The sequence below is a fragment of the Sander lucioperca genome, chromosome 9 (assembly GCF_008315115.2).
Source record: "Sander lucioperca isolate FBNREF2018 chromosome 9, SLUC_FBN_1.2, whole genome shotgun sequence".
Lineage (NCBI taxonomy): Eukaryota > Metazoa > Chordata > Actinopteri > Perciformes > Percidae > Sander > Sander lucioperca.
In genome coordinates this window covers 9,957,467-9,977,351 of record NC_050181.1, presented here as the reverse complement: position 1 = coordinate 9,977,351, position 19,885 = coordinate 9,957,467, and the positions used below count along the sequence as shown (strand labels likewise).

Sequence of the window (19,885 nt, the reverse complement as noted above, 5' to 3'; positions counted from 1 at the left end):
TAAACTTTTTTCGCCGCAAAAATTTCGCCGCGAAAGCATGAACTGTCCTCTGGAGGACATCCACCAGACCAGCGGGCGCCCGTGAATTGTTGTCGGCCGCGGCAGGTGAGGAAGGCGGGGAGGAATTAGAAGGATGCCGGTCGGCCCTGCTAGCCTGGCTAAGGCAACTAACACACAGTTCGCCACTGCAGAGACTACTATTCACCAACGGCAGATGGATCGCACACAAAATGGATATATATGCTACAAATACATAGGGAACTGCTGCTTGATGATTATTACCGTAGCCTGGCTGAACACACTCACTCATCCCAGACGGCAGCTAGCAGCTAACAGGATAAGTGAATTTAAACAATGTCTGAGTTGAAAACGCATCTTGTTGTCGTGTAAGGGCCCTGTTCATGTTGCACAGACATTTTAATTGCATTTTGTGTCTGTTAAGAGGCACAAAGGCACTCTTTATGATATGCCCCCAAAACTGCCGTTTTAGCTAAGTGGGAGCTGTCGGCATTAGCTGCAGCAGCTCCAGTTAGCTAGCACCGATTTGGCTCGTTTTTTTTGCTATCGACAGTACTCACATACTTATAGTGATCAGGATTAACGTAAAAATTGCCCGGAGTTCTCCTTTAAAGACGCTAGAGATGCACCGATTACAATTTTCTAGGCCAAATCCAATTTCCGATTTTTTTTTTTCATTGAGTTTGACTGCCGATACCGATTTTAGCTGATTCCGATTTCATTTTTTCTAACCACTTTACAGCACACACAAATATTTATTTTCTATCTTTTCTTTAATAGAACATTTTGCATAGAACATTTTTTGACCAGATAATCGGTCGCTATAAAATAGAACTATATAAATTTCTCCTGGTGTAGGAAATAGTAACATTTAGTAACACAATGTAGGTAACATTTAAAGTGCAATGTTATGGAAGAACCATTTCCTTCTTTTCACATCAAATATCCAACTAAAACAAATTTATATATTTAGCTAACTAAACTTCTGTATGAAAACAGGTAGTAGCCGAATCCAGAGTTATTAAACTAGGCATGATGAACGCGCATAATGAATGCGAGCAGACCCGCGGTACTGCGCCCTGCTCATGTCGCCCTGCACTGCGCATGCTCATATGACGGTTCTCCCGAGGTCCTATAGCTGTAATATTGGATATAGCTAATGGTTGTAATTCACCATGTGTTCTATTAATACATCCATGGTATTATCTTATGATACATCCGAGGGATGTATGTATGCTGTAAAGCCTGTAATGTGGATGTAACGTCTTCAGCGTTTCCCAAACTGCCGGGGCTATCGGCTAGTAGCTAACATCAGCGGTAGCTAGCATGGGTGTATTAAGAACGGTAACACTGTACATAGCTATGTGCCTAGATAACGTTACTACAGACATAGTGATTACATCGCCTTGGTTCTCTCAAAACATCCATAGTTTATTTTGATAAGCATTACTACATTGTATTAGTGTTATAATGAACATTGTCGTTGACTGTTGATGTCAATGACTGCAGGCTAACCTTAGTAGCTAGCGCTAGCTAGTATCTAGCTAGTAGCACGACATAATGATTACCATTGTTGGGGAAGTTACTTTTAAAAAGTAGTGTTTGCTCGTTAAAAAGTAATCTGTTACTTTACTTAGTTACCCTCTATGGAAAGTAACTTTTTACGTTACTTGTTACTTTTACGTTACTTTTAAAAGCAGGCGTCTCTGGCAGAGACTGAAGTTAATTATACAAAAACTATCTTTGACCATAAAGCCAATCTAGTTTATCAGTGAAGTTTACAGAGTGGCAGCTGATTCATTATGAACGCGTCCAGCGCGGTTGAGTGCTCATGATGCACACAACACTGATGATTACATCTCCTTGGTTGTCTAAATACATCCATCGTTTATTTAGATAAGCATGTAAACGATCAGGAACAACGAAAACACAATGTTTAACTTTGAATATTTTAGACAATGAAACAGCGAGTTCATGAGTTCGCCACGTATACCATGGATGTATTAAGAGAACAAACTATACTTGTAAAAGACGCGAGAGAGAAGCTCATGAACGCGTATGTTGCTACTGGTTGCTATGACAACACAAACATGAGCTTTCTCATTGGAATGAACGGGGCTTCACGCCGAACACTGTATCCAGTTCTCTTAATACATCCATGATTTGACCAGCATTAAAATCGGCATATGTCAGACGTGAAAATCGGCCAATTCCGGTCATCAGCCAATCAATCGGTGCATCTCTAAAAGACGCTAAAACACTGCAGAGTCGAGTCTTGATCCTCTGCATTATCCTCGGCATTATCCTATGTGTGACCAATCACATCACATGTAGTTATTTTTTCCATCGTTGATACAAAATATTGATTTTTGCATCTTTAAAAATGTCCATTCTTATTTTATTAGTGCATATTTCTATCCAGTGATAGTTATCTTGTTAAAAGACTTGCATTGCGAGCTCTTAAAAGCTTCCTGTGTTATTGAAATAACTTAAAGGTTTACTTGAGTGGTCTTGTTGTAGTTAATGAATCAGTGAAAGTTCTATTTGAAGCAAATCCAGCGATCGTGACCTTTAGTTGCCTGGCCCTCCCCAGGCTTGTTGTTATAGTTCATTGCTGAGTAATAAAAGACAAGGAAAAACTTTGGTTCCTCTGAGAAGCAGCCCTAGGGGCACTCTGTGGTGAAGGGAGAGCCCCGGTCAGCTGACAGGCTAAACTAAATGAGGGTCGTAATATGACACTTGCTCCTGCCATGCTGCTTCTGCTGGCTGGTAAACAAACACCGCCCTCTGACCGGAAACACTTCTGCCCCTCCCTCCCTTTTCTCTCTAACTCAACCAGATTCAACAGGCTCAGTTGGTAGTAAAAAGATGGAGGTTAGGAGATGATCACGAGGGCCTGAGTTCAAAATATGTGGTTGACCCCGCCTGTTTATTGTGACAAATTTAAACATTGTCTGGAAAGACAATATTTTGGTCATAACCCTGGTTCTAAAATACGTAAGGTACACTTGTATGCCTGTATTAGAGGTTCTGGTTTAAATATCAACTTCTTGGTACATTGTGTTGCTTATCGTACCAGGATGCATGCTTGCTCTGCAGTGGCCAGAATAGTTTACTTCGCAGCCCACTTGCCCTACTCTGTATAAAGACAGTTTGTACCTCTCATGTTGTGTCCCCAGCCTCTATGACTCACTCCCCTAGTCAGCATGCTTATTTTATCCTTTTGTTGTTTATCCTCGATGTTATAACACACAAGGGAGGGAGGCCAGTATATTTATGCCTGAAGAAGATGTTAAGTTCCCGTAAATTCAGAAGAATAAACAAGAAGATTAACTGTTGCAGGAAGTGAGGATGGGCTAGTTGTTGTTTTTTTTTCCTCTGTGGAGAAGGAACACAATGTGCTGCAAGTATCCTGTTACAACCGTGTTGATCACGCTGCCTGCACTGATTGGTGGACAACACATAGGAAGGAATCCCGCCTGCCCGCCCCCCACCAATGAGGCCTCTCTGCTGTATTCTTTATGTGTGGGTCACTTACGTGTGTGTGTGTGTGTGTGTGTGTGTGTGTGTGTGTGTGTGTGTGTGTGTGTGTGTGTGTGTGTGTGTGTGTGTGTGTGTGTGTGTGTGTGTGTGTGTGTGTGTGTGTGTGTGTGTGTGTGTGTGGGAGCGTGTGTGTGTGTGTGGGTGTGTGGGAGCGTGTGTGTGTGTTGCACAGACTCAGTGGATCGTAGTTCCTGGAAGAAAACCTGAGTTGCTGAGAATTCTGTGATCGCTCACAAAAACAAATTCCTGAAAACGGCCTGTGACTGAGTTTTTTTGGGAGTGAGGGGTCTCTGTTTGAGGCAGTTGGGCGAACAGTTAAAAGGAGGGACTGAATGGGGGGGGTGTTACCACCAAGAGTCTTATCACCCGTTTCTTTCAGTTTTAATATGAAGTTGTTTGCAAGTTCAGACAAACCGCACTAAAAGTGAAAGTATATATACCCACCAAATGTGACTCTAGCAGCTGTATTCATATTGTAGTCATATTGATTTATTAATGGATTTAGCCTGGTACAATTTTATAAAACGAGTAATTGATTGAGAATAATTGATATAAACTCCTGGTTTCACTCATAATGATTAAGTACACAACGCAGTATGTCACATGCATTTTATTTATTTATTGAAGATCTTTTTCCTCTATGCCCCAATCATTCTAAACATTCATCCTTTGTTGTCCAAAAATGATTACAAACACATCAATGAGCCACACTGTTGAACTAGGTCTTCATTATGCTATCAACATGCTCACTGTAGATCATTTTGAGTCAACTGTTGGTTGGTGAAGCAATTTAAAAACGTTTATGCAGATAAGCATTTTTTTATTTTTATTTTGATGTTTTCTAGACGAAACCATAAATTACAAGACAGATCAATTAATAATGAAAGTTATTAGTTCTAGCCTATTGGTTACATTTTTATGACCGGGTTCATTGTAGTAGCCTATTTTGCATTCCAACAGTAGTACATATTTTTGTGTTTTGAAAGAATGTGAAAGTGTTCAGGCATTTTCTTGTCTGGCTGTCTGGCTTGGCAAAGTGTCCAATGTGTCAACAAGTCATTAAAGTAATATAGCCCATCCATGTAAAATGGGGTTGTGTTCTGTACTTGTGTGTACAGTGCCATAAGCATAAAACCTACAGAAAACATCATTTGTCTCATTTGTATGTTCAACATTCCAACATGTACTATAGGTCTGGTTTTGGATTGTGAATAAAGCAAACAACTGAGAATAATCTTAGAGAAAACATGGGCCTACACCACCAGAAGTCATGTCAGGAATGTTATTGAGATATCTATTTCCAGGGCTCTAAAAACACCCGGACAGACCCCATGTTTACCAACAGAATCCATTTATAGGCCTAATCAGGTGGTTAAAAACATTCTCAAAACTTTCCCAATGTCTGGGATGTTTGCATGCATGCACATGCACGATGGGCACGCTGACAGTCCTCCTTCTATCTTGATTTTTTTCTTCTTCTTCTTCCTCCTCCTCCTCCTCTTCTTCTTCCCCTGGCCGTTGCTCGTCTAACCAGGGGATATGAACTCTACTGTTTATTCTCAGGGCTGGTACAGGGCTGTGTCTGGGCTTGATGCACAGCAGCTCACTGCCTCACAACTTTGTGGGCCAAAGGTCTTTTCTGTCAGCAGCAGCAGCCTGTCAAACCAGTCACCAGCATTACACTTCCAAATGTCAGTACTAAGGCTTAACTGTGTATTGTAAGCATGTTACTGGGATCAGTGGTGTTTTATTCCTATAAATGCTTAATTGTATAAATGGCTCATCATTTTCGGATAAACAAACAAACAAAGAAGGATCAAATTATCTGATTTAAAAAAATCTAATTGGAAAATCTCATTATTACAATAGTATTTCCAATGCAAATACTTGTACTTGAGCCATTTATTTATTACTTATTTATTGATTAATTCATTCATTCATTCCAACCCCAGTAGCATACAGGTCACTTTAGGCCAGGACAAAAGCAACAGCCAAAGGAAACAGAAATGTACTCTGCACACAAAATACTCCAAGTTCCTGAAGAAAAAATAATGAATCAAGTCACAAAACTCAAAATCTCAACTCAAGTTCCACTTACTAGTTTGTTGTAGCTGAATTTGGTTAGTTGCTATGATACTCTCGATGTTTAAACTTTCAATAATTTGGAGAACTTTTAGGACGTTCGTTTTGGCTAAAAAGTTAAAAGGGACAACTTTTTTAACTTCAAGAACTGACAAATGTTTGACAACGTAAGATTCAGATGAAAATCATTTTAATCTTTTAGCAGGTCAGATTTTTGGAAAATCAAGGTATTTTTCAATGAAATAACGATCCTCAACTATATAAATTTAAAGGTACTATGTGGAATGTTTGACCACTGGTAGCGCTAAGGAGCAATGTTTTCACAAGTGGGTTCCAGTTTTATTGGTATTGTGCGCGCGAGGAATGACGCCATACAAATCTGCTGCTTGTTTCATACTATTCGGCTGATGAACAGTTGCAAGGAAACGTAGCAATATACCAGAAAACGCAGTGAAGAAGGAGACTGCTAGCAAGAAAACATGGATGTTAACAACACACACAGTGCATTTGGTAAAAGACACTGCATGTAAACAGAAACTTTAGTTTGTTTACAGCACAGGACACTTTTAACACGATTAAGAAGTATTGAGATTAAAATCAATGTATCAAACCAGTCCGATTGTGTCTTTTTGTTTTTTTTGCCCAGGCTCTGTGTGCTTGTCCAGGATAGTTATGGGATGTTCAGCGTGGTCCAGCTCGACCTCCTGCCCTACAAGGACGACCTCCAGCAGTACTGCCGCATGTGGCAGGGAAGGACCTGCTTGCTGAGAGGCATTAAAGTGGTGCAGCGGGTCACTCGAGAAAGGTGAGACCCACACACTGTTCCATTCCTCCAAGCCCGGGTAGCTTTTCACCTGAATTTCAGCCTGAGCCATGGGTAAACTTCTATCAATCTTCAATACCAATCTGTGATATGGATTTCTGCAACAACAACCCTGGCTAAATACCTCAGGTCCTTGTACTATAGAGGCACCGAACCTCAAGCTAAACCATCACAAATTCGCTTAAGTGTCTAATGTGGGAATCTCCAGTATTTTAAACCACAGCAAATTTACAGCTCATATTAACCTGATTATGCTGTCCTGTCGGCAGTGCAACTGTGTTTACATGTAAAGTGATACCGAGGTGCACACTCTGTGTCCCTTGTGAGTTTCCATAGTGAGGATCCCAGATTAGAAGCAGTTAGAAGAACTGACATGGGAACATTTAGAGACTGGCTGGGTGTATGTTTACATCCTCGGTGGTGTTTTCAATGCCACCGCAGCCGATAATGTCTCTGGAGGTTTTCTGTGGTCCAACTGTGATGGATGGGCTATCTACACTGCTCGCACATGGGCCATCTTGCTAGCTCAAGTGAAACACGCACGTGGGCCTTGTTGGGATAAATCAGTAATTTATTCTTCCCCCCAGTTTTTTTAGAACCAGTAAATATAGGCCTTCCAAGCATATCATAATTATCGATACCTTAAAGGAATAGTTTGACTGAATCGTTTTGGGGAATACGCTTATTTGCAGAGAGTTGACACCACTCTTCATGTCTGAGAGTGGTATCAATCATCTCATCTAATTCTCGGCAAAATAAGTGAATAAGTGTAATTCCAAAATAGTTCCCAAGTCTAACTATTTCTTTAACAATCTTATTCTTTGAGGGGTGTGTGGTTTCTAAACAATCAGAGGCCATCCTGGCACCCATGCGAGTAGTGTGTCATTAACGTTAAGCGTAACTCTCGCCAAAATGCAACCTAGGGTCTTTTTGTGAATGTACCCCAGTCAAACTTTCGTTTAAAAGCATATTTAGGACGGAAGCGCCACTTTTAAGATTTACCGTGTTTTCGTTTTTCGGTCAACTGGCCTTTTGAATGGGAGTGCTAAGGGCTCTACTATGATCGCATCAAAATCACTATTTTTAAAACACTAAGAAGGCTCCACGCAACATGAAACTTTGCTCGAAGTATCAACAGGGGCTCTACAGTGTACTAAAAAGAGGTTTTGAACGACTCACTTTAGCAGTTGTTGTTTACGCTCTCCGCCATCTTGCCAGTCAAAAAGTGTCGATCTCCGAATGCGAATGAACGGACTCCATAGGAGGAAATGTCATTCTTATATGAGGCTCTTTTTTCAACTACGAGGTCAATATTGTTTTTTACTAACGACAAAACAGCGAATTATCCGTGCATTTATATGAAACTAAGCTTTAGGAGCTTTCCATCTTCACTCTCCTCCCTGTTACGTTGCATTCGGAGATCGACTCTTTTTGACTGGCAAGATGGCAGCGACCGGAAACACCAACAGCTAAAGTGAGTTGTTCAAAACCTTTCTTTTTTATTAAACTCTGTGTACACAAGCAATGTTCTCAATGCTCGAGTTCATGTGTAGAGCCTCTGGTTATACTTCGAGCAAAGTTTCATGTTGTGTGGAGCCTTCTTAGTGTTTTAAAAATAGCGATTTTGATGCGATCATAGTAGTGCCCCTAGCACTCCCATTCAAAAGGCCGTTTGACCGAAAACAAGAATACGGTAAATCTTAAAAGTGGCCTTTCTGTCCTAATTATGCTTTTAAATGAAAGTCTGACTCGGGTACATTCACAAAAAGACCCTAGGTTGCATTTTGACGAGAGTTACCGCTTTTAAGTAAGGAAGCTATTCTCAAAGGAAAGTTAAAAAAAAGGTACTTTTGCTTTAGATGAGCTTAGTTTCAAAATTAAAGTGAGTTGAATGTGTCCTGTTAGTTTGTCGTTACTCATCCTCGAGCTGGCATCACAGGACTTGAATGGGCTGCAGAACCAGTTTCACACAAAGAAACCCTGTGATTCCAGGCTGACTAACAGGTTATTAACTGCTGGCTGATATGACTGCACATACACACACACGGATGAATAAGTAACATTGACCTGCCACCCTGAACTCAACATTTACTTCTGAGAAAAGAGACAGTGAATCAAGAGATTGACATGTCCTCTTGGGAGTTGCTACTTGATGTTTTTTCACCTTTTCATTTTTTTTATCCTTCCAGTATTAGTTTGACGTAAATGAAACATCACAGAAGTGCATTGAGTGTGCTCTAATTTCAATCTGTCATTACTGAGATTAAGAATGTGGTGAAAGAAGACAAACGTCACCAATCGAGCATTTTAAATGTGGCCGTTAAAATCACTTCTAATTGTTTTTTAAACCTTGTTTTGCACCACAATGGTATTGGGATTTACGTAGGGTGTGAACTGTTTTCCCACCCTTCAGTATCTCAGAACCTGCTTGTAAAAACAGTTTTTGGGTGTATGTGCTCTGCTAGCCCAAGCATGCTCTCTGCTGCTAAATCTTTAAAACAAACTGTCTTAACAGATTCGTGTTTCAGTGGAAGTGAAACTGGCTGTGAAAGCTCTCTATCTTCCCTTATTCACTAGTTTCTCCTGCTCCCCCCTTTTCAGTGCCCCCCCCCCATCCTTACTCTTTTTTTTTTTTCTCCTTTTTTCACTCTCAGGAACACCAGGCTTTTCAGCTTGATCGACAGTCTGTGGCCCCCAGTGATGCCTCTTAAAGATCATGGAAACACACCTAGTATTTCCAGTGTAAGTTCTTACCAAAGCAGGAATCATGCATCCTCACAAAGCGAAGGCTTGGTTTGGGAATGTATTCTCATTTTTATAATAGGAATTGAGGCTGCAACCAATGCTTGTTTTCATTAACAATTCATCTGCTGACTATTTTCCTGATTGTAGTATATAGTTTGGTCTATAAAATGCCCATCACAATTTGCTGAAGCCCAAGGTAATGATGACAAATTGCTTGTTTTGTCCAACCAAAACCCCAGACCCTGAAGACATTCAGTTAACTATCTAACAAGACAAAGAAAAGCAGCAAATCATCACAATTTAGAAGCTGGAATTTCCGCCCAAATATTTTACTTAAAGGTCCCATTTTATGCTCAGGTTCAGGTTCATACTTGTATTTTGGGTTTCTCCTAGAACATGTTTACATGCTTTAATGTTCAAAAAAATGCATTATTTTTCTCATACAGTCTGTTTGAATATACCCGTATTCCTCTGTCTGAAACACTCCATTTTAGTGCCTGTCTCTTTAAGTCCCACTCTCGAAAAAGCACAGTCTGCATTTCTGGGTCTGGCACTCTCTTTGTCTGTGCACCGTCATTTCAGCCGGGCAATAACTGTACTGGCACTTTCTATACTATATATAGTATAGTTGTGACATCACAACCGTACGGAAGTCCTGACGGCTCGTTTAAAGACACAGTTTCTGAATCCGGGCTGTGTGCATTTGCTTGAGCGTTTTGATACTTTCACAGTATTTATCTAGCACTGTGACCCGCTTTAGAATAAAAAAAGACAGAAATCTCACTTTTTAAAACATGGGCCCTTAAAATAATGACTTCATTGTTGACCTTTTTTTGCAATAAAACAGAAATTTACATTGCTGCACACATCCAGAGAGAGGCCCTAAGAGCCTTACACAACAAAAGAAACCGACAACAATCACATTAAGAAAACGTTTTCACCCACTTGCCAACACATGCAAAGAAATAAAACATGGGCAAATTGACAATTTCACCAAGCTGACAACACAGTCAGCATAAGAAAATGTGCTGCAATACAGAAAACACAAACAAATTCAGAAAAAAAAGCCCATCTGTATGTGTTTTATTTAGTTGCAGTGTATTGAGCTTTCAGGGCTAAAAGTATGTCATGTCTTTAAAGATCTGAAGAAAAATTGCTCATTGAGAAGACAATTGGATTCAAATTTAGAAATCAATATATTTTCTTAAGCATGGTGATGCTTTTCATATGTTTTGTGTTTTATAGGAAGGTAAACCTGCAGGTCCAGCTCCGAGTTTCTGCTACCTGCTGTCTGGTCAAGAGAGCTCAGTTGAACCCACTGAGGAGCAGATCGTTTCCCCGCTTTACCTTCCTCCCACAAAACAAAACTTGCGAGACATACTGCAGGTGAGCGGTTTCTCACACACATACAGAACATTTTTCAAAATTTGTTGCAGATTGTGATATATTGTGATATCTTAAGCAGGTCGATTTCAAACTTGTTTTTTTGTGTGTGTTTGTTTTTTATTTCAGAGTGAGCTTAAAACCTGTTGCTTCAGTTTTGTTGCCACTGTTCTATACAAGAGAATAATGCAGGTACTTTTTCGTTCTTATTCCTGAAAAATACTGATTTAATTTGACTTCCCAAGAAGATGATTAACACTGTCTTCTAGAGCTCCTCATTCATCAGATCATTTGAACCAACAAACTGATAAGATTGAGCACTGACGTAGAGAGCAGCGTTCATATTGGCGTGTGTGCGCGTGCGTGTTATCATTGATTGGTGAAACCTTTAAACTTTGACCAAGATGAGATAGCAGCTCAGAACAAAGTAGGGGACTTTGCCTCATGCTCACACCACTGGGACACAGATAGACTTTTTTTTTAATGTTGTACCAACATTGTGTGTGTAGCTTGTTGAATGTATTATCTTGTCAAAGCTGTTTTCAGGTGGTTTTTGGCCAGAAATGACAATTTGTATCTAGTTTGTGCTTTGTAAGCTTTTGTTATGTAATGTTTCCATTTACGCTTTTTCTTTCTAGGTCATTCTGTTTCTAAGTAATTTTCTGTCTGTTCTTCTCTGCCTTTGTCTGCCTTTGTCTTTCTATTTCAGAGCAGTGATGTAGGACAGGGTGAGGTTTGGTTGGTGCTGACAGACCCCAGTCTTCAGGAGGAGCAGCTCGAGAGGCCATGCAGGCGAACGGTGGCCCTTTGCGTGAGCACTTCCTGTGTGCTCACTTCCTCGGTCCTCGAAGCACTGAATTCCCCCGCTGCCTGTCGCATGTCATTCAGAGATGCCATCAGAGAACATGGTAGAGCTTTATTGTGACCTGACCTGACATGCCATTCAACCACTATGTCGTGGGGTGTTTTATCTTACAGGACTGTGTGCACATGTCACGCTAACAGTGGTGGAAAGTCAATAAGCACATTTACTCAAGTATACCTCTGAGGTACTTTATATTACTATTTCCATGTACTTCTACTTTAATACATTTCAGAGGACAATATTGTACTTTTTACTCCCCTACCTTTATCTGACAGCTATAGTTACTAGTTACTTCCAGTGGTGGAAGAAATACCTAATATAAAAATTTAAAATTTGCAACACTGCATTTAAAATTCTACTTAAAGGCACAATGAGTAGGATTTTCCTCAAGAAACGTTTAGACTCATACAAAAAGAATCCCTCTCAATCATCACTTATGACCTACTAGAAGTGTGTGGTGGTGTATCTGCAGAGACCCTGCCCTCTGCCTTTATTTTCTCTTTTCTTTTGCTGTGTTCGGGACATTTATCTGCTCCTCGCTCTGCCTCTGCCTCCAGCTGTCACTCCTTGGCCTCTTCTTCCCTGGGGCTCTGTTCGTCCCTGGCTGACGCAGTAATCAGTGTCGATTGAGTCAAAAGCTCGGGAAGCTCTGCTATATTCTCCTGTCTGGAAACAAATACTACACCCATTAGACTAGCTTTATATATATATTTATATATATATTTATATAAACATCAACCACAGGAGCCATTTTTCTATAGCACAAGTACTATTTACAGTTTTATACGAACGCTATGACAATTTATTCAATTCTTTTAACAGCTTTTCTAAACTGTTAACGCACCAACACACCTACAACACACAATTGGCAAAACAGTTCATTTCATTCTCAAAATCACATATTGTAAACTAAACTCCAACACTGATTTTCAAAATGCAATAATACACTAACACAATGTACTATGTCTACCAAAACAATGCAGTCATGTCTCAAAATCAAATAATTCTTCCAAAACTTAACACATGTTCTCTTCCAACAAGTCAATCACTGCACAATGTCATACAAAGCACTAACATCAGATGGAATTACAGAAACTACATTATTTGATATTACATTTTACTTGCATGTCATTTAGCTGACGCTTTTATCCAAAGCGACTTACAATTAAGTGCGTTCAACCTTGAAGGTGCAAACTCCAGACAACAAGTAGTAAGTGCAAGTACATTAGCTCTAAATAGGTAATGCTACAAAGAGCATATGAAAGTGCAGTATCAAGATATATATATATATATATATATATATATATATATATACACACACACACACACACACACACACACACACACACACACACACTTATATTTATTTATTCATTCCCCCCTTCATTATCCGAGGTGTAGTCGGAAGAGATGTGTTTTTAGCCTTTGGCGGAAGATGCACAGGTTTTCGGCCATCCTGATGTCAATAGGGAGTGATGTGTCAGGTCTGCCCTTATACAATAATAATAGACAATAGTATATTGTATTGACAATAGATTGTGTTTAGCACTGCAGTTTCTCTTGAAGCCTCTCTACATTTTTGTTTTGTTGGGTTTAGTAAATGCATCCATTTTGTTTCATTTGCTGCAGAAATTCAATACCGAAAATGAATGACCCATCTCAGAGTAGCTTTATAGAATGTACGGTTTACTGTATGAAAAAAAGAAGACAGAGACAGAATTGTCCTGGTACTCGTCTTCCTCTCCCTCAAGTAGCAATTTTCCTCCTTTCTTTGTGTTCATCTATATTGTTCAAATATGACCTCTTTTACAGTAGGACCCCTTTTATGTACTACCATATGATCATGCAATTGAAAGAACCTCAACACCTGAGTGTGTTTCCTAGATGTCAATCAGCTGTGATCGATCTATTTGCATAACTTCAATCAGCTGTTTCTCATTAGCAATGGAACAAAATGCAGGGGATATATTTGTGTTTCAATTTACAATATGAACAGCTGTTCACTTTGACTTTAGCCTATAAGTTAGGTTTAGAACATGATGTTATCTGTTCTGATATACAGTGTGAAAGCATTTGTAAATTTCCCAGAGGGAGCTTCTTCCACCATTGCACCCTAACCAGTCTGCTGGTTTGGGCATGAACACAATCAGTACTCTAGTTTGATGCATATTTCGCTTGTAATAATAGTTCAATTTCAAAATCTAGGTGTTCTCCTGTGTGTGGAGCAGTCAGTTGTTGAGATGTACTCTGTGGAGCCTGAGGGCAATCTCAAGTCCTCAGCCAGACCAGAGCCACTTACACAGCCACTGTCTGAGCCTCAGGCAAAGACCCTGCCCCAACCTGTGAGACTGGATTCCCTGAGTCCTGAGATCACACCCAACTCCATCTGCTCTCTCTCAGGTCAGTTTCCCCCTTTTCACGGAGTCCTGTGGTTTTCATGTAACTCGCCTCTTTGCAAGTGATTCCTGCAGAACATGTCCGATGTGTTGTTTTCTCGGGAAGAAAACCACTTGTTTTTCATGGTTTACAGCTCAGCAAGAGGCCTTGGTGTGGCTTCAAGGCATCACTTTCTGCTGTTTGTTATTCAGTGTCCTCAGGATGTCATTGTTTGGGACTTTATGAAGTGAAAACACATGAAATTCTGTTGGATTCATGTCAGTCCCCATTTCATTTTGTCAGTGAAATGAACATGTCTGCTCCCCATAAGGCTTTCAATTACAGATGAGGGTGCAATAATGTTGTCAAAATAAGTTACAGATTGAAGGAACATAGCATTGTTTCTTTTTTGATTTTTTTGCAGCTTAATTAAAATACAGAAGAACTGCTTTGCTTTTTGTAATCAACCTTGTTTTTTTAGAGTATCAATTAAGAGTCTTTGTTGTGACATATTGCTCTGCTTTCGTTGACTCTTTCCAATTATGGTAATGTGGTGCAGAAAGAAAAGCAGCCTAAATCAGATAATAATCTGCATCTGTCAGCTTGATGTCACAGTTGAGGGCAAAGATCAAACTGAACCCTCTTGGTTTTGGCCTCTCTGGCAGTACATGTTTGGTCAGGTGGCTAAAAAAAACAAACTTATTATCTTTAGCACTTGTGCACAAATACTATCTTCTGGAAATTACCAGTGGAAAAAGGCTCAGACCGGAACGTACAAGAGCGATTTATCAGTGTTAAATTCAGTATCTTATTTAAGTCTCTGTGTTTGTGTTTGTGTTTGTGAGGCAGCAGCTCTGGTTGTTAAGTGATATGCTGTTTAGGCAGAGAGCACTCTGCTGAGTTTATCACCACAATCTCAGATAAAAATGAAAGGGATGTGTTTATCTCTTACACCCTGTCACAAACATACACACACTTTGAAACCTATGCGTAGATCATTTATCAGTGTTTCTTCTAGGTGTCCTTTTGGCATCCACCAGTTGAAAATCACTTGAAATTTAAATAAAAATTGATAATAAAAATAAGTTAATAAAAGTAAACTAAAGCTAAGATGAAAGGTGCACTGTGCATGGATGGGATTTTGTGTGTTAATTACATTTTAACACTTTAATTTCTGACTGCAGGGATGATAGTTGGTGTGGATGAGAACACGGCTTATTCCTGGCCTGCCTGCAACCACTGTGGAAGTGACAATTTAGAGATGCTAGCTGAAAGACCGTAAGTTTAATCGAAATTGCTTCATATTCATGCAAACAAAAATCATGGCAAATCATAACTTTATTTTGTTTTCTTTTGCGCAGTCAGAACTTCCACTGTGTTTCTTGTAAGTCGGTGGTGGACAAGCCGGACACAAGGATTCAACTGGAAGTGCTCCTTAGTTCTTCATTAAGTAATTGCACTTTGAAGGTTAAGGTGAGAACAGTGTTATTGGGTTTAAGTATGCATTTAAATACCAATATTTTGATGTCCACTGTATGATGAATCAGGCTTCAATTGTTAAAATGCTTTAGGGCTGATCACGTATTATTTCACACAGTATCGCTCACATGTATTTAAAGGAATAGTTTAACATTTTGGGAAATGCGCTTCTTCACTTTCTTTCCGAGTTAGATAAGAAGCTCAATACCCCTCTCGGTCATGAAAGTGGTATTGATCTTCTCATCTTATTCTTAGCAAGAAAGCGAATAAATATCAAAGAAATGTAATATCAGAACGGTACAAAGAGCAGCAGGGTGGGAGGGTGGTAGTGATCAGAGTGGGCAGGCTGGGTTCAAACCTTTGGACAAACATTGAATCCTCCCACTGACATCCCTGCACATTAAAAGGCTGAACAAATAAAATTCTTCACTGTATGTACATCTGCATGACAAAGCATTTTCGTTATGTAAAACCTGCTGTGACTTTGTAATCAGAAACTAATCCAAACTGATAAAATTATCAGCGTTCTTCTTATCAGCCAACCAATATTTCAGCCCCTTCTATGAGTCTGTTACTCTCCAGCGAGCACAGTATGTTGTGCAGCTTTTGATCTTCATTTACAACATTAAGGCGATAATTAAAAAGAGTTAATGGTTCCACATTTTCTCACATCTCCTGGCAGCTGCAGCAAAAGACGATCATGTCCATCATAAACACTGCAGCGCTGGAGGGTAATGAGGTAGGTTTGCTTGTACAAAATGTTACATAACTCTGGGCTGAACTGCTCGGTGCATTGATCTTTTGTAAATTTGTCCTGAAAGCATGGTCAAAAGTTCGTGTTGGGGCGATAAAGCCTGTTCTGTACTGAACAAGAAAAATCGCTGAGTCATGTTGGTCACTGATGCAAGTAATTTGCCGCCAAAATAGTGACGTAATCTTTCACCCACCTCCTATATAAAGTGATTCTCTTTTTAAGTTTGCGTGCAGTTTTTACACTAGGAATATTGTAATTAATTTCCTTGATAACCTGCAGGTGGTGGAGCTATTCCTAATCTTGCTCTTTACCAGGGGAACTTGTGAGTGCAGAATAAATTCTTAGATCAACAGAAATGCTGCTGATATGACCAATGTGAGGAGTGCAAAGGTCAGGGCCTTAAGTGCACTGTAATATTCTTGCAACATCAGCAGATATAAGAACTATAAATATATATTTTTCACGTGCAGCTAGTGGAGGATGTTTTATGGGGAGATGTTGTACAAAAAGATTAGTTGTCAGCCTAAAATGGTCTGAACAAGTAGTAAAAAAAGTGTGTTTTAGTTCCCAGGTTACGATGTGGAGAATGTCCTGGGAAAAGAGGTGGGCCCCCTCGCCGCTTATGTCCGAGTCGTCACCAGGAAACCTGCCCTCTGGATCGGCCTGGAAGAAATCTGCCTCTGAGGCTGTCAGAGCAAGTAGGCTAGCTAATGATATCAATCCACAGGCTTCAGTTGGCTCCAAGGAACTGCACACTAGGCCTTGGTCTGAGCCAGTTCAGCGCCCCCCCACCCCCACCCCCGTAAAGGCCTCCCTGACAGCTTGAGGCTGTGCTGAAGTGAACGGGCTGTAAGAAGACAAGGTCTTGTTTGTGTTAATGATATGTGATCCTGTGGACCAGGACTTGACAGCCCAAGGGTAGACCAGTGGCATGCAATCTGTCAAAAGGAGCCCACGTGGTTTATAAACTGGGACTTTTGGCTGTAAATACATTAAGTGGTCTAAAAACTTTTTTTCAACTCCTCTACTTTAAGATTACTGACAGTCAATAAAATTTGTATTTTTGCTGACTTTACTTTCTATTTCCTGTTGCACTCACTTCTGAGAACACACTCCAGCTGCTCCCTCAACATATATTATACGCAAAGACTACTCACAGACCAGGATATTTCTGCACCTTTTTCAGCAATTTTATTATAGATTCCATAAACAAATGTTTCCAAGGTTTCATACAAACTATATAAAAGATCATGCTCTGGCTCTTATACAAAGTTTGGAATTATAAAAACATGTACCATATCAGGTATAACATCATGTAAATGCAGTGGTAAAATAATTTAATACAGAGAGAAATCCCACAAATATTGGCAGCAACATCATATTTTCCAGTGCCATTATGGTAAGCTTAAAATACATCTGGTACAGATGGTAAAAACGAAATGTCTGTTGAGGTATGTCTCCTAAAAGCTCAGTTCATAAAATGAGTGTCACCGTCTCTCTGCACTCGTGGAGCCCGCAAAGGAAGAGTTGGGCATCTGCTTGAAAAAATCTCTGAGCCCGGAGAGCTCTCTGGTTAGCTGCTCGATAGTTTTATGAAGCCTGTCGTTTTCAGAGCTCAGTTCAAGCAGCTTCTGCTGCATATCTAAGTTGCGCCTCTTGGCTTTGTCTCTGCTTTTCCTCACTGCAACGTTATTCCTCTCTCGCCTCTGTCGGTACTCCGTGCTGTACTTGTCCACCTTCTTCCCCTTCTCTCTTCCGATCTTCCGCGGGGAGGATTTGGCCGAGCTGACATTGGACACAGGCTCCGGGGTGGTGGGGGGAGTTGGCTGCCCTGTAGGGAGTCTGACAGAGGTCTGGGCGCAGCTCTCGATCTGGGAAGGCAGGGATGAGGACCCGTCGCTGTCACTCCAGTCGGACTCCTGCTTGATAGGCGCACTAAACGCCCCTTTCTCCAGCCCGCTCTCAACCTTTCTCTCTGCGTATGTGGCTGACAGCTGCTGCATGCTGCAGGGCAGCACGGGGCTCTGCATGTTGTAGAAATCCGCCTTCTCCTGCTTCACGGTGTTGAACAGGTCGAGGAAGAGCTCGTCGTTGCACAGCTCCAGGTTTGGCACGGCTGTCATGGACTCGATGTACTGGCTGAAGTCGATGGCACTCTCGTCGTCGTACATGGCAGGGGCGGTGTTCAGCTCCACCATGGTGCCGTCCTCGTCCGCACCGTCGCTCCTGCTGCCCGGCTTGCAGACCCCCTGTTGCGGGACGCCCAACTTGGTGCTCTCGTAGAAGTTAGCAGGCTCCATCGCCCAACTCATGTTGCATCGTGGAGACACGCAGTGAGAGTCCAGGCTATATATGTCACACATGAACACACGTGGTTTAGGAAGGATTTAAACGTATTAAAATGTAACCCACAGATGTGACAGCACAACAACCCTACAGCTCTCTCTTACTCTCACTATGCGCACGCACCTTTCTCCCTTTTAAAAAAAAATAAATAAATAATAATCTCTGAATATTAACCCTGGGTGTTGATTGTCTGCGTCCTGTCACTGACAACACTTAACCCTTCTCTGAGGCATCTGTACTTTCGCGCAGTGTTTTGTATCGTTTCTCTGCTGACGTCACAAGTACCGCCCTCTCACGAGCCAGTAATGTCAAAACGGGGGTCACGTGGTGTCCGTTAACTTCTCATTTGAGGAGAGAGGGGCGTGTTGCTCATGCCACCCACTTTTTACTACGATAGTATGAATGGTTCAGAGTTGTTTACATACTGAAGGCTCTGGGTGTTTGGGATAAAGTTTTAATTTGTCACGAGCACTATAAATGTCTGTCTCAAACAGCGGTGGAATAAGTATTCAGATCATTTACTTAAGTAAAAGTAGCAACACTAAGGTCCTACATTCAAAATGTTAGAGTACAAAGTAAAAGTACACAATTATTATCAGCAAAATGTACTCAAAAGTACTCATTATGCTGAATGTGTTACAGTATATATATATAGTGTTACGTTATAGCCGCAGCAGTGACACTGGTATTGTTTTTTGTCTGTCTGCAGCCAGATTTTGTCAGAGCGATAGCATCACGACCATGCAAGATGCAGTCACGAAACTTTACAGGTGTGTAGTTGAGATCAAAATGTAGGTTGAGTTCGAAGATAGGTGTGGTCCGAGCAAGGGCGTGGGAAATAGGGGTGAGGTCCCCCCCCCCTTTACTGCCCCAATTTGGTGTAACGACTGGTGTGATCCCATAGCAAGAAAATGAACTGATCACAAGTTTTTAACATGTTTTATTTGTAACATTTCATGTTCAATTTAACTTAATGTGAAAAATAAAGTATACATACAAAATAGCAGATAATGAAAATACTCAAGTAAAGTCAGCTAGAATTACCTTCCAGATGTTCAGTACTTGGGCATATTTGCTTTCCACCACTGGTCTTAAAAGTGGTCAAATAAACAAAAGAGTATGCGATAAAAGTGTTGCTGTGGAGGGAAGACCACCAAAACAGCAACAGCTTTGTGTGTATACCATACCACAAGACAATATAAGCATCTACTTTCAGAAACCTTGTAGGCTACAACATATTACTATCATTACATGTATTAAGAATACGGTAGTCTTTAGTTCTAGTTCAGTGTCTAATTTAGATATAGTTATTTTAGTAAGAAATGTTTTATATTGCTTTTTGAGGGTCCTTATGATGTGTATGTGTAAATTTGTCATCCATCACCAGGCCCATAAACATCTGTCCCAAAAGTGGTCAAATGTCAGAAATGATAAAAGTGATGCTGTGGAGGGAAAACACCAAAAAACAAAA

At 40.5% G+C, this 19,885-nt stretch overlaps 2 protein-coding genes across 3 annotated transcripts in view; one reads left to right on the top strand and one right to left on the bottom strand.

Annotated features, from left to right (window-relative positions):
* spidr (scaffold protein involved in DNA repair) overlaps positions 1 to 17,603 on the top strand; it is a 38,770-nt gene extending 21,167 nt beyond the window's left edge. For both annotated transcript variants that reach the window (XM_036004816.1, XM_031294076.2), the window contains exons 11-20: positions 6,290 to 6,448; positions 9,121 to 9,208; positions 10,457 to 10,597; positions 10,724 to 10,786; positions 11,304 to 11,502; positions 13,665 to 13,859; positions 15,020 to 15,113; positions 15,197 to 15,308; positions 15,997 to 16,053; positions 16,633 to 17,603. In XM_036004816.1, the coding sequence (XP_035860709.1) occupies positions 6,290 to 6,448; positions 9,121 to 9,208; positions 10,457 to 10,597; positions 10,724 to 10,786; positions 11,304 to 11,502; positions 13,665 to 13,859; positions 15,020 to 15,113; positions 15,197 to 15,308; positions 15,997 to 16,053; positions 16,633 to 16,752 (1,228 nt within the window). In that variant the 3' untranslated portion in view covers positions 16,753 to 17,603. The remainder of the gene's footprint in view (positions 1 to 6,289; positions 6,449 to 9,120; positions 9,209 to 10,456; positions 10,598 to 10,723; positions 10,787 to 11,303; positions 11,503 to 13,664; positions 13,860 to 15,019; positions 15,114 to 15,196; positions 15,309 to 15,996; positions 16,054 to 16,632) is intronic.
* On the bottom strand, positions 17,237 to 18,652 carry cebpd (CCAAT enhancer binding protein delta). Its single transcript, XM_031294078.2, has one exon. The coding sequence runs from the start codon at positions 18,429 to 18,431 to the stop codon at positions 17,556 to 17,558; it is 876 nt and encodes a 291-aa protein (XP_031149938.1). The 5' UTR covers positions 18,432 to 18,652; the 3' UTR covers positions 17,237 to 17,555.
* Positions 18,653 to 19,885: the final 1,233 nt, after the last annotated feature.

What these genes read in the sequence shown, in the direction of transcription:
- cebpd (XM_031294078.2), bottom strand. Translation starts at nt 18,431, where the DNA reads ATGTGTGACATATATAGCCTGGACTCTCACTGCGTGTCTCCACGATGC.